Genomic DNA, 13,193 nt, shown 5'->3' with positions numbered 1-13,193 from the left:
GGCTCATTGTATTCTCACTCCATACATTTTTAACATTCTAGAATTAAATAGTTATAAAACTAAGCAAATATTCAGAACTGACATTCAATGCCATTGGTATTCTGATAAATCAAGTGTAAAAAGTATTTGTTTTAGGCAGCAATGGCAGTGGTAGTCATTATAATCCTTCAGCCAGGTTCTGAAAGCATTGTTTGTTTGAAAACATATTGTTTAACATGATACACACAGCTATATATCTAATACAGGCACTGGGCCTCTTTAAATTGAATATACTGAAAGATTTCATGAAAAACAATGATTTATATACTGCTGGGACTTTGCTGTAAACATAGCAGTTCATTACAACTGGGTATTCTTGAAATAATTCTTTCTGTCTTATACAATGCTGCACTGCTCATCTTCTATTTCTCAAATTTAAAATGAATATAAATTAGCAGCAACTGCAAACCAAAGAAAAATGCAAAGCAAATAGTTTCATTAAATAACATGGCAAACAGCTTTAGATTACAACACTATATCAAAGTTACCATTGGTTGCCTCATGATAAATAGGAGAGACGGAGAAGAATTTGCATATCAACATACCCAGATCGATATAAAGGAAACAAATGTGCATCTTGGAAAATTTTAATGCAACAGTGACAAGAAAAGAAGACTTCTAAATGAACTTATTTATTTATTTATTTTACATTTGTTTACCGGGAAAGTCCGAATGGGTCATAAGGTACCCATTTTCAGTGGAGGCCCAGGGAGAAAAGGTCCAGAAGCTTTTTGCTGCTGTTTTTTTTTCAGCTTTTACTTGCTGTTGTTATGCTCTAGTGAAATATTAGAGCTTAGTAGCACCAACAGGTGCTTAACAAGGCTTTGTTAAGCAGCTTTCTGATGTCACAGAGGTGCTTCATAGAGTTATTTTTTCCTGAATTAGGAGCATAATCATGGCGCTCCATAAGCTGCACGGTTTGACTTCTGATAAGAAACTGCTTGAAAATAATGCATTAAAGATGTGACCTGCTTACACTGTTGTAATATGACAACAGAAATATTGTAATCATAAATTATTAAAACATGATATGGTTGCCACTAAAATATGAGAGCAGCCACATTTCAGCTATTGTTGTATAAAGATTATCAATGAATTATTAATTGAATTATTTCAGACCAGAGAAATATCTGGGGTACAGTAAGAATGATAATTCTAGTAGGAAAGAGGTATTTTGATATCACAACTGTAAATCATGTATGTACATCAAAATTACATATTTTATTCATCCATTTATTAGTGTTTTCATTACTGATTTACAGTAAATGACAAATCAATATATTTAACTAGAATGAGGGACATAGTTGCTTAAAGTTTGCAAGGAGACTAGTGTCTCTATGTTTATTGGTATAACTTTCATATTTTTCAGATGAGTTCATCAGTATCATTTTAGAACAAATGTCTTGGAAGTCAGTACTTGCTTTTGTATAAAATGACAAATGCTACTCAGTCTTGTTAATGACATAACTCTTTCAACAATTCTCATTTATCTGAGGTGAACTGCATTAATGTGAATGGTTTACCATACTAAAAATAGTGCACTGTAATCACATTAAGCTAATAACTATGGCACAAGGTCTTATTTCTCACTAAACATCACTTCACCACTGCAGTGAGATGACTCAAGACTGCAGTTTAGTCCTTGACAACAGTGTCAGTAGATAGTGCTTCCCTGCCAGTCCTAATAACAGGATATGCCAAACTGCTTTACCTTGTAGAGTTAGCCTGTTTAAAAGAATGAAGTAAATATAATGGTAATATCCAGTACTGTGATACAGAGCAATGAGAGTCTAGAAAAATCACAGTTTGTGCATGTGGTAAACTAATGCTTTCCCATACAAAGGTTTCCAAAGTACAGCTTTCTGAGCTGAGTGGTCGTTGAGTGAATGTTACACCTGTGTCGGGATATAACAGAACCAATGGACAATAAGAAAACACGTATCTGATTGTCATTGCATTATTGTGCTGAAACAGATATTAAAAGTACAGTCTGCAGGAAGTCTCAAGAGACTAAATTCTTACCAACATTCTGAATCCTTTCATTCCATCCCTCTACAAATTGTTGATTCTTATTGTAGACACACCGGATGCCAGATGTATAGGATTTACTAGAAGTAGTGCGCAGTGTGTATGGATTATAAATATCTGAAAAAGTTACAGACATTTAACAAAAAGGGTTATACTATTACCATCATCATAGAGATAGAAATAATTTTTGCCTGATAGCTTTGAAAATGTATAATTGTAATTTTAATTGCTTACAGTTTTAAACGGTGCACCTTTCACAGATAATATACATACCACTGTAATAGTTTAAGTAGCGTCCGTCAAGAAGTCCTTGTTGATATGTACGAGGACAGCAACTGGAATCTTTAACCCAGTCAGCAGGATTGGGCTCAGAGACATACCACAGCATACACTGAAGTCTGTAATTCACTTGAGCAGTTTGGGTAAGTTGATATATCCTCAGGCCTCTCACAACTGCAAGATATCAATTGAGAGCAATTACTTTATATCATTCAGTTTTCTTTAATAATTAATTATTCTGACTATGAAGATGAGGCATTATTCTTCATTATGACAGATTTTTAAACCTATTTCAGTTAAACTAATGATTGTAGTCCAATACTATTACATAGAACACAGTTTAAAAGTTTCGCTTCTGATGTATCTCGAAACTATGCTATCTGTTAATCTCTTGTACACCTCTGTACCAAATGCATGACAAGGAAATGGCTTGACAGGTAGATACTAGTCAGTAACCTCAATGATTTAGAAAAAAAACATGCAGTGGAGCCTGATTACTATTCCATATGATGTATCCATTTTAATGTTATGATTTATACAGGGGTCTGACTTTGAATATTGATTAGTTGTAGGGACTGTACCATTCTGTGCCACCTGCAGTGAGTGGAGCCTGATTACGATTCCATATGATGTATCCATTTTAATTTTATGATTTATACAGGGGTCTGACTTAGAATATTGATTAGTTGTAGGCACAGTAACATTCTGTGCGATCTGCAGTGAGTGGAGCCTGATTACTATTCCATATGATGTATCCATTTTTAATTTTCTGATTTATACAGGGGTCTGACTTAGAATATTGATTAGTTGTAGACACTGAACCATTCTGTGCCACCTATTTTTGCTTGGCCAGTTTTTTTATCATATCATCATTTAGGTCTTTTCTGGTGAAGAAGGTGGAGGGCCTGTTATAGGTAGCTAAGGGGAGAGTGCGTCTAGGTGGTGACAGTAATTCCAGTCAGTGGATGCTTGACCAGGTCTGTGATAAAATTGCACTTAGCCGTTGTTCCATCAAGCATAAGATAAGTATCCAGAGAACCTTCCTACCATTTCAAGCTGAACAGTGAAATGTTTTTCACTAGATAATATAGACATGTATTCTAAGGAGAGGTTTGTTTGCAAAATGTCAGGTATAATTTCCGAATTGTTGGGCACTACTGATCTCTTGTTTATAACTGAGACATGCTTGGCTGACAACTTCAGTCCACACCTTGATGTGGCCATTTCCCATAACATCTTTATTATTTAATAGTTCAACTCGGGATCTAACCCAGCCACTGGGAATACACAAACCAGTGCATTTCTTTGTGCCGGTCCCAAGCCTGGATAAATGGGGATGGTTACATCAGGAAAGGCATCCGGTGTAAAACTTTTGCCAAATGACATACACAGACCACAGTACAGATTTCCATACCGGATCAGTTGAGGCCCGAGTTAACAACAACTGCCACCAGTACTGTTAGCCAACAGGGTGTTGGTGGAAATTGGGCTACTGTTGGTCAAAGGAGAAGAAGAGGGGGGAAGGCATGCTTGAAGGCAAGAAGAGTGGAGTAAGGTTTAGAGTATTGTAGTGAGGATAGGAACTTTGAACATTTGCAGTATGACTGGTATAGGGAGAGAGCTAGCTGATATGATTGAGAGAAGGAAGGTTGATATATTGTGCGTGCAAGAGACCAGATGGAAGGGGAGTAAGGCCAGGTGCATCTGAGGCAGTTTCAAATTGTTTTATTATGGTGTGGATGGGTAAGAAATGGGGTAGGGGTTATCCTGATGGAACAGTATGCCAAGATTGTTTTGGAGGTGAAAAGTGTGTCAGATAGAGTGATGTTTATGAAACTGGAAATTGATGGTTTGATGATAAATGTTGTTAGTGCATATGCTCTATTAGTTGGGTGTGCGATGGATGTGAAAGAAACATTTTGGAGTGAGTTGGATGAAGTGGTGGTGAGTGTACACAAGGGTGAGGGAGAGTGGTGAATACAGGATTTCAATGGGCATGTTGGTGAAGGGAACAGAGGGGATGATGAAGTGATGGGTAGGTATGGTGTTAAGGAGAGGAATGCAGAAGGTCAGATGGTAGTGGATTTTGTGAAAAGGATGGACGTGGCTGTAGTGAATACATATTTTAAGAAGAGGGAGGAGCATAGGGTGATGTACAAGAGTGGAGGAAGATGCACACAGGTGGATTATAGCCTATGTAGGGGTGTCAGTCTGAAGGAGATTGGAGACTGTAAAGTGGTGGCAGTGAAATGTGTAGTTAGGCAACATAGGATGATGGTTTGTAGGAGGACATTGATGATCAAGAAGAGGAGGAGGAATTTGAAGGTAGCACCACAGATCAAATGGAGGAAGTTGAAAAAGGGTGATTGTGAGGTGGAGTTCGGTGAAGTGTTAAGACAGTGGCAGTGAAGAGTTACCGAATAGCTTTGTAACTACAACAGAGCTGGTAAGGGAGACAGCTGGAAATCAGCTTGGTGTGACATCTGGACAGAGGAAGGAGGACAAGGGGACCTGGTGGGGGAATGAGGAAGTACAGGAGCGTATACAGAGAAAGAGGATGGTGAAGAAGAAGTGTTATTGCCAGAGAGATGAAGAAAGTAGAGTATAAAGAGATGAGGCATATGGTGAAGAGGGAGGTGGAAAAGGCTAAGGATAAGGTGTATGTAGAGTTGTATGAAAGGCTGGACACTAAGGAGGGATAAAAGGACCTGTACTGACTGGCTAGACAGAGGGACTGAGGTGGGAAAGATGTGCAGCAGGTAAGGGTGTTAAAGGATAATGAGGGAAATGCACTTACAAGTGAGGAGAGTGTGATGAGCAGATGGAAAGAGTACTTTGAGGAGCTGATGAATGAAGAGAATGAGAGAAAAAGGTGTTTGGATGATGTGGGGATAGTGAATCAGAAAGTGCAATGGATTAGCAAGGAGGAAGTCAGGACAGCTATGAAGAGGATGAAGAATGGAAAGGCTGTTGGTCCAGATGACATACATGTGGAAGCATGGAGTTGTTTAGGAGAGATGGCAGTGGAGTTTTTAACCAGTTGTGTAATGAAATCCTGGAAAACGAGAGGATGCCTGAGGAGTGGAGAAGTGTTTTCGTGCCAATTTTTAAAAATAAGGGTGATGTGCAGAGCTGTAGTAACTACAGAGGAATAAAAGAGATCAGTCACAGCATGAAGTTATGGGAAAGATAAGTGGAAGCTAGGTCAAGAAGGGAGGTGATGCTTAGTGAGCAGCAGTATGGTTTCATGCCAAGAAAGAGCACTACAGATGCGATGTTTGCTCTGAGAGTATTGACGGAGAAGTTTAGAGAAGGTCAGAAGGAATTGCATTGTATCTTTGTGAACTTAGAGAAAGCATATGTTAGGGTGGCTAGAGAGGAGTTGTGGCATTGTATGATGAAGTCGGGAGTGACAGAAAAGTATGTCAGAAAGATATAGGATATGTATGAGGGTATTGTGACGGTGATGAGGTTTGCAGTAGGAGTGGCAGGTGAGTTTAAGGTGGAGGTCGTATTACATTAAGGATAATCTCTGAGCCTTTTCTTATTTGCAGTGATGATGGACAGGTTGACAGACATGTTCAGACAGGAGTTCCCGTGGACTATGATGTTTGCGGATGACATTGTGATCTGTAGTGAGAGCAGGGAACAGGTTGAGGAGATCCTGGAGAGGCGGAGATATGCTCTAGAAAGGAGAGGAATGAAGGTCAACAGGACTAAGACAGAATATATGTGTGTTAATAGGAGTGAGGATAGAGGAATGGTGAGGATGCAGGGAGTAGAGTTGGCAAAGGTGGATGAGTTTAAACACTTGGGATCAAAATTCAGAGTAATGGTGAGTGTGGAAGAGAGGTGAAGAAGAGAGTACAGGCAGGGTGGAGTGGGTGGAGAAGAGTGCCAGGAGTGATTTGTGACAGATGGGTACCAGTAAGAGTGAAAGGGAAGGTCTACAAGAGGGTAGTGAGACCAGCTATGTTATATGGGTCGGAGACAGTGGCATTGACAAAAAGGCAGGAGTCAGAGCTGGAGGTGACAGCATTAACAATGTTATGATTTGCACTGGGGTGTGATGAGGATGGACAGGATTTGGAACCAGTATATTTGAAGGTCAGCTCAGGTTGGACAGTTTGGAGACAAAGCAGAGAGGCAAGATTGCATTAGTGCTGAGGAGGGATGCTGGGTATATTGGGAAAAGGATGATAAGGATGGAGCTGCCAGGTAAAAGGAAAAGAGGAAGGCCTAAGATAAGGTTTGTGGATATGGTGAGAGAAGACATGCAGGTGGTTGGTGTGACAGAGCAAGATGCAGAGGACAGGAAGAAATGGAAACAGATGATCTGCTGTGGTGACCCCTAATGGGAACAGCTGAAAGAAGAAGAAGAAGATCTCATGTGATCTTAAGACGGCAGCCTAGGGGTGGTTGGCAGTCAGAATGGGAAATGAGGTTTACTGTTTTAGATTCTGCTTCAAATATACCATGTTCCAAGGTGGGATAAGAAGACTTCTGAGTATAACCTAGCTACAGGTAGAAGTGCAGCATTTTTCTCATTTATTCTTCATTGGGTAATTTTAAGTTATTCCTACAAGAGTTGAGGACTTTCTCTTCTATTCAGTGTTGAAGTTCTAGATCTGTTTAGTTTCTGAAGACCTTATCATCCACATCAATGACTTCTTGATTTTGTAAACAAGAATTCCCCTAATTAAATAGTCAAAGAGCCCACTAGAGGTCAAAATATCCTTGAACTGGTCTTTATAAATGTAACAACTGTATGTCCTATTCCACAGGCATACTCTTCCTCTGTCAAGTTATGACCACAAATTGGTAACCTTCTATTTTAAATTGTCTAAACCAGCTGAGGCAAATATCACAAAATTCAAGGACTTAAAATGTACAGACTTCCTACAATTCTATGACAAATTCTCTAAGTTCAAAGATAACTGTACGCCCTCCCCCAAATGAAGACATGGCTTGAAATTATGTAAATAAATTCTATGGTCATTTAGATAACTAAACCTGTTAGTCCCTACCAATATTAAACAAAAAGGAAAAAGGAAACAGCAAACCAGTTTGATGGTCCACATGCACTGATCTATTAAACAAGCTACTGTACCCAAAATCTGGAAATCCTTCTACATTATCCCCCTTCATAAAGGTGGCAACTCCAATGATCCCTCTAATTACAGGCCTACTGCTATACTTTCCCCACTATCCAAGATTCTAGAAAAATGCATTCACAACCAAATACTTAACTTCCTCCTCCAAAACAGAGTCCTCACCCCTACCCAACATGGCTTTTGACCTCACCACAGCACCTCTACAGACCTTCTATCCTTCACGCACACCATTACTGAAGCTAGGAACAGCAATAATCTAGTCTCATGTCTGTTCCTATACTTATCTAAGGCATTTGATATGGTATCACACCTCAAACATCTGACTAAATTGGCTAACCTTAATCTATCCAGCGTAACTCTCTCATGGTTCTCCAGTTATCTCACAGACAGGCTACAGTCAGTCAGATGGCAAAATTCTTGTTCTTTAAATCTTGTTACCTACTACCCCCCCCCCGTCCCCTCCACAGTTCACAGAAACCTATTTGAGACATATGTATACCCAACATCAATGCAGGCAATCTCCTATGTAAAACATCCATAACAAAAATCTGGAATGACTACCCCTCTAAGTTGCAAAACATCACACAAACAAACAGCTTCAAAAAAACTATAACACTTCAGAAAAACTGGATCTGCTCCTGTCAGGATCCTACTCGAACACGCTCTTTCTCATTATTTCTTTTATCTTTGCCAAATCTAGTTAATCTTAAAAATTCTTGACTATAAATTGCATAGTCCTCCTTGCACTTGTTCTCAAATTATATGTATTTCTATATATTTCTGTGATATCTCTGTATGTGTCAACAATTATGTTGTCATTTTACTACACTGTATGTTATCTAATTAATACTCTAATCTGTGTTATTATGTAAAGAATTTACTTTTGGTGCTTTTCTCCTCGGGTCTTCACTGAAAATGGGTGTGTTCTCCATGGGACCAACCCGGTTAACAAATGTGAAAATAAAATAAATAAATAAACAAACAATAAAATAAGAAAAAAAGCTCATTAGAATATGCAATAAAACTAAAGACCCAAAAATCAAGGTTAACATCAAAAGGTTATCCAAAGTACTGAAAATACCATCAAGATAACTAAGGCTTCTCATGAACATAGGTTGGCACGGGACGGTAAGGATAATTACAAACCCTTCTTTATTTTTGTCAGAATGTTACAAATAAGACCCACTATTGCTCTGAATTAATTCAAAATGACACTACTTACTCTGATCCAGTGGTTATTTTTTTCACACATATACTGGCAAACACATTCACTGCTAATTTCACCCCAGAGGCATTATACCAAACCCAGATATACCTAAACCCCCCTATCATCAAGAAAGAAAACTTGTTAAAAGTACTTTCCAAAACAAAAAAAAAGCATCCTATACAGGACCAGATACCATGCTAGGCAGTCTGCTGAACAATGCTAAACATGGGTTAGTGGACTAATTTCTGCAACTATTCAGCCTGAGCTTATTCACTGGCTTTGTCTCCAGGGTTTGGCACACAGCCATTGTAAAGTCTATTTAATAAAGGATATAATATAATTACCATTTCTAGCCATCTACTGGACATAGCTAGAGGCAATTCTTTGAACATCAACACTTCTTTTTCACTTGTAATATTTCATTTTAAGCAATTAAATGTCATTTGAAAAAACCTACCTGAATTGGTAGTTATATATTCATCTGGGTGATACTTTTGTGCTGGTTGCAACTTTGTTATTTCATCATTTTCGAAATAATTATCTCCACTTTAGAATGAAAAAAAAAACTATGTTATTGTTCTGATATATCCACCAAATAAAGTATTCATGTGAGCATGCTCATTTCTTTTTAATATGTTAATAATTAAACATAATAACAGTCATAGGGCCATTATAAAATCAGTAGACTACATAAGGTTACTGTCTCATCCTTATTCAGTACCATTAAAATGGCACAAATCAAATGACATTGCTGTATCCCACTGTGCAGAATGGTTTATTCATAATCAATAGTCACAAGATACAAATACTTGTTTTGAGGAGTAAATGTGCTGCAGTTTGCTGCCTTTATCTACCGACTTGTTGTAAACTGCTTATTTTTGTTAGATGGCTGTTACTGCCAACTTAAGACTAGCACAGAAATCAGATATAGAAAAAGCAGCCATGATATAAATATACATACTCATGAGAAAGATAAAAGCAAATTAAACTCAGTTATTAGATAAGCAGCAAGGAATTGTATATATTCTGAATAAGAAAGAAATGATTAAGAAATTATGTAGCTGTTTTTTTTTTTCTTGCTTATCATTCAGAGAGCCCCCAACAGTGGGTTTCCTCATCTACTGCCAGTTGAATTTATTTCTATTTCTATTTTATTTTATTTTATTTGTCTTTATCTTTACCGTAGGCTTAATTGTTTCTCTTGTTTCATTTCCTAATAAGGTATTTCATTTATAATGTCAACATTTTCTCCAGCTTTTAAAGTTAGAAAGCACCATTTCTCAAAAAAATCAGGAAATTTAGTATGATTCATATTATTTTATAGACACTATTGTCCAAAGCAATATTGTGCTTCAAAAAGAGACAGGTGGTAACAAACCTCTCAACTTCTTAATGCATGAAATCTGGACAAAGCCTAAAATAATGTAGTCAGAAAGGTCCAAAAACAGGTACAGATGTTAAATATTATTCTTATAAACTTAGAAAATTGCTAGGATAACATGATTTGTGTTAGCATGCTTTTTGTGAAGGATATGACTTCTGAAACTGAAATGTATGTCATTAGATAGTGACTTCAATCCTAAGTGATTTGTCAGAAAACCCCAAATTTTAAGTGGAACAGACTAAAACATGAAGGAAAAATCTGGACATTTTGGGAAAACCTGGAAAGCTGAGAGGTATGATAATCCTAGTCTAGAAATGCAGAATAAAATCATCATACTATACACAGTAGGAATTTTTTTCTTTACTTTAATTCTCCTAGAATGCAGACAAAAAACACCATGCGCACCAAGTGTTTGCACATACAGTAGATAATCTTGGCAAGGACACCTGACAGATGCATTAGCTGTGTTAAACTACTGGTCCTGCTGTATAGTACAATTATCACCAAGAAGAGAGTTTCCTGTAACTAGGCCCTCTCTGTGAAGATGGAGAGCTGACCAGTGGCCACTTCAACTAACCCTATCAGTGGAGGCTAATGTACACTAAAAATAAAAATTCATGGACAACACCACTTCTGTAGGTTCTTGTTTCTAAAATCTTTTCACTCTTCAATCACTGTCCCCAGAGGTTCTAGTTAAACTATATCCATACTATATCTTAAAGATTTTTGTACTTTGAAAAGTGTTCTGCCATAAGCCTGATGTATTTTCAGTGGTGCAGTAATATGTCATTGTACAAATGCATGCAAGTCACAAAGCAGAAAATTATTTACACCTACTTATTCGCCATTATAATGAATCCAAAAATTACTTAAAATGTCTGCCTTCATATATGATAGTGAATGTGTGAGCCTGGTGGAAACATTCAGAATCAAATGGATGTAAAAAGTGGGAGAGTACAATAATCCTCTGAAGAATAATTTTTCAAACATGGATTCAGCTAGTGGTGGACTGATCATAGTCTTTGATGGATGGACTTTTTTCAGGGGATTTTTCATGAATCCTTACATCAGTGGCAAGTGTGTTCTTGTGGTTAGAATATTGTTCCTAAGGATGAGACATGAAACCAGTGTTGCATCTGCTTGCATTGCCAGCCCAGGTGGAAGTGCAACACCCACTGAAAAGATTAGAGGACATTACCTCATGATCTGGTCAAATCTCTCCAAGTAATATAAATACCACCTTGGGTCCCCACTGAAAAGTGGCTACTAACATGGGGGAATAATCTGTTAAACAAAAGATAAATAAAAATAATACCAAAAATAATAATGGTCAGGTGTGGGAGTCATGGCCTTCTTATTAGAGATGTGGGATGCTTTGTTTCCCTTTTTCTCACTGCAAAGAATACTTAGTGTCTGTATCTTTTCTTTGTCTGCATTTCCTTTGAATTGATGCTGATACATATTTTGTCAGTGATGCCAAAAATACATAAAAGGTGTATATACTTAAAATTAAGTTCAGAGATGAGCACTAGGTTAGTTGCTCTTGTGGGTCATTTTAAGCTTAGCCAATTTCCCTTTCAAAGGTAAGAATCAAACTCTGTACTTTGTGACTGTAAGGTAAACACTTTAACCATTTTACCAACTGGAAACCTCTTAAGTCAATGACTATTTTTACACAGGCACATTAATGCTAACTTGTAAGTGCTTTTATAAAAAGGATAAAAAGAGTAAGGTCTACGCTATGCAGTGAGAGAGTAACAATGTAAGTAAATATGTATCCTCATTAAAGATACTTGTAGCATTACTATACCACATTGTACCCAGGACTATGGGGTAGAATTATGGGTGCTTCAAAATTCAATAATTCAAAATTCATAATTGTCTGAAGTCCATTTCATGTAAAAATACAGCAGACTTTCACCATTCTATCAAGGTTATATCAATACAGACCTTATTTCACTGTTTTTTTGTCAAACTATACTGAAGGGTGAGAGAATCTAGCATTCTGCTTTGAACACCAAGAAGTATGTAGTTTACTGTAATCACTTAATCTGTTTCATTCAATCATTTTAAATATTTGACCAACAATTCATGACTTTTATCCTTTAGACTGGAATTGCATTCCTGAACAAATGTAGGTAGGAACAAGAGTGTTTTATTTTTATACTTCTTAAAAATCAAAATCCAATAAATTATAACATGAATTAAATAAAAAGAAAAAAATGATAGTTTATTTAGATTTAACTTATAATTAGAGGCAATTGAAAAGGATTGCACAGTATTTATAATTTTTGGGAGATCTGTGTTAGGACAAGATAAGTAAATGTTTACATCATCCACAAATGCTGTTATTGGAATTTTGTAGCCAAAACAAGACAGTGTATTATAATATGAATTATGGATTAACATGAAACACAGTGGTTCAATATACAGGCAAAACAATTAAGGCAAGAGAGGACATCTTTGTCTCCATTATTTATATAGATGGGTTTAGAGATATGTTTATTTAATGATAGACAAGTAAAGGAATTTGAGTATAGCATTTTAATATAATTTACAAAAGTGCTTGGAAAGCCACATTTTCCATGACCCCCCCCCCCCCCAAAGAAAAAAAGATAGATTCACCCTGTCAAAATCTTTGGAAGCATCTACTGATAATACCAAAAGATTTGATTTGCTTGCTTTACTAATGATTTGAAGAGTATTGAAATTAACTATTTGGTTTGTCTGTCTACCTTTCATGAAACCAGACTGATATTAAAAACAATTAAAGGTAAAGTTTGGCACCAAAAATACCCAACACTACAAAGTAAATAAGAATGATATCCAGGCAACCATGTTCATAGAATTAGACTTGCAAAAAGTTTTAACTACTTTAATTAAGTGCTTCCGTCCTTTTTCAAAGTGGATTTAATCAGAACTAAAGTTAGTATACACACCACACTCTAAATAACCACACACCCTTTACGTTATTGGAAATACTTATTGCATTTTATTTTATTTAAACACTTAATGATTACATAAGCAATATGTTTGTTATATTTATATGAGAAATACTAGGGTTTTATTTAGTGTTTGAATGAGAAAAAAGGGGAGAATTGATTGAATGTAAACAAGTGATATTATTAAGCCAAGTGATTGG

General features: G+C 36.7%; 1 protein-coding gene across 1 annotated transcript in view; it reads right to left on the bottom strand.

Moving 5' to 3' along the window:
- The window catches only part of LOC122801229 (mucin-4-like), a 279,676-nt gene that overhangs the window by 182,898 nt on the left and 83,585 nt on the right, over nucleotides 1-13,193 (bottom strand). The window contains exons 9-11 of the mRNA XM_044070782.1: nucleotides 9,125-9,213; nucleotides 2,341-2,520; nucleotides 2,062-2,184 (exon numbers count right to left, since the gene is read on the bottom strand). Coding sequence (XP_043926717.1) covers nucleotides 2,062-2,184; nucleotides 2,341-2,520; nucleotides 9,125-9,213 — 392 coding nt within the window. The remainder of the gene's footprint in view (nucleotides 1-2,061; nucleotides 2,185-2,340; nucleotides 2,521-9,124; nucleotides 9,214-13,193) is intronic.

The sequence above is a fragment of the Protopterus annectens genome, chromosome 4.part1 (assembly GCF_019279795.1).
Source record: "Protopterus annectens isolate FY-2018-M chromosome 4.part1, PAN1.0, whole genome shotgun sequence".
Taxonomy (NCBI): domain Eukaryota; kingdom Metazoa; phylum Chordata; order Ceratodontiformes; family Protopteridae; genus Protopterus; species Protopterus annectens.
This window is presented reverse-complemented; position numbering and strand designations above follow the sequence as displayed.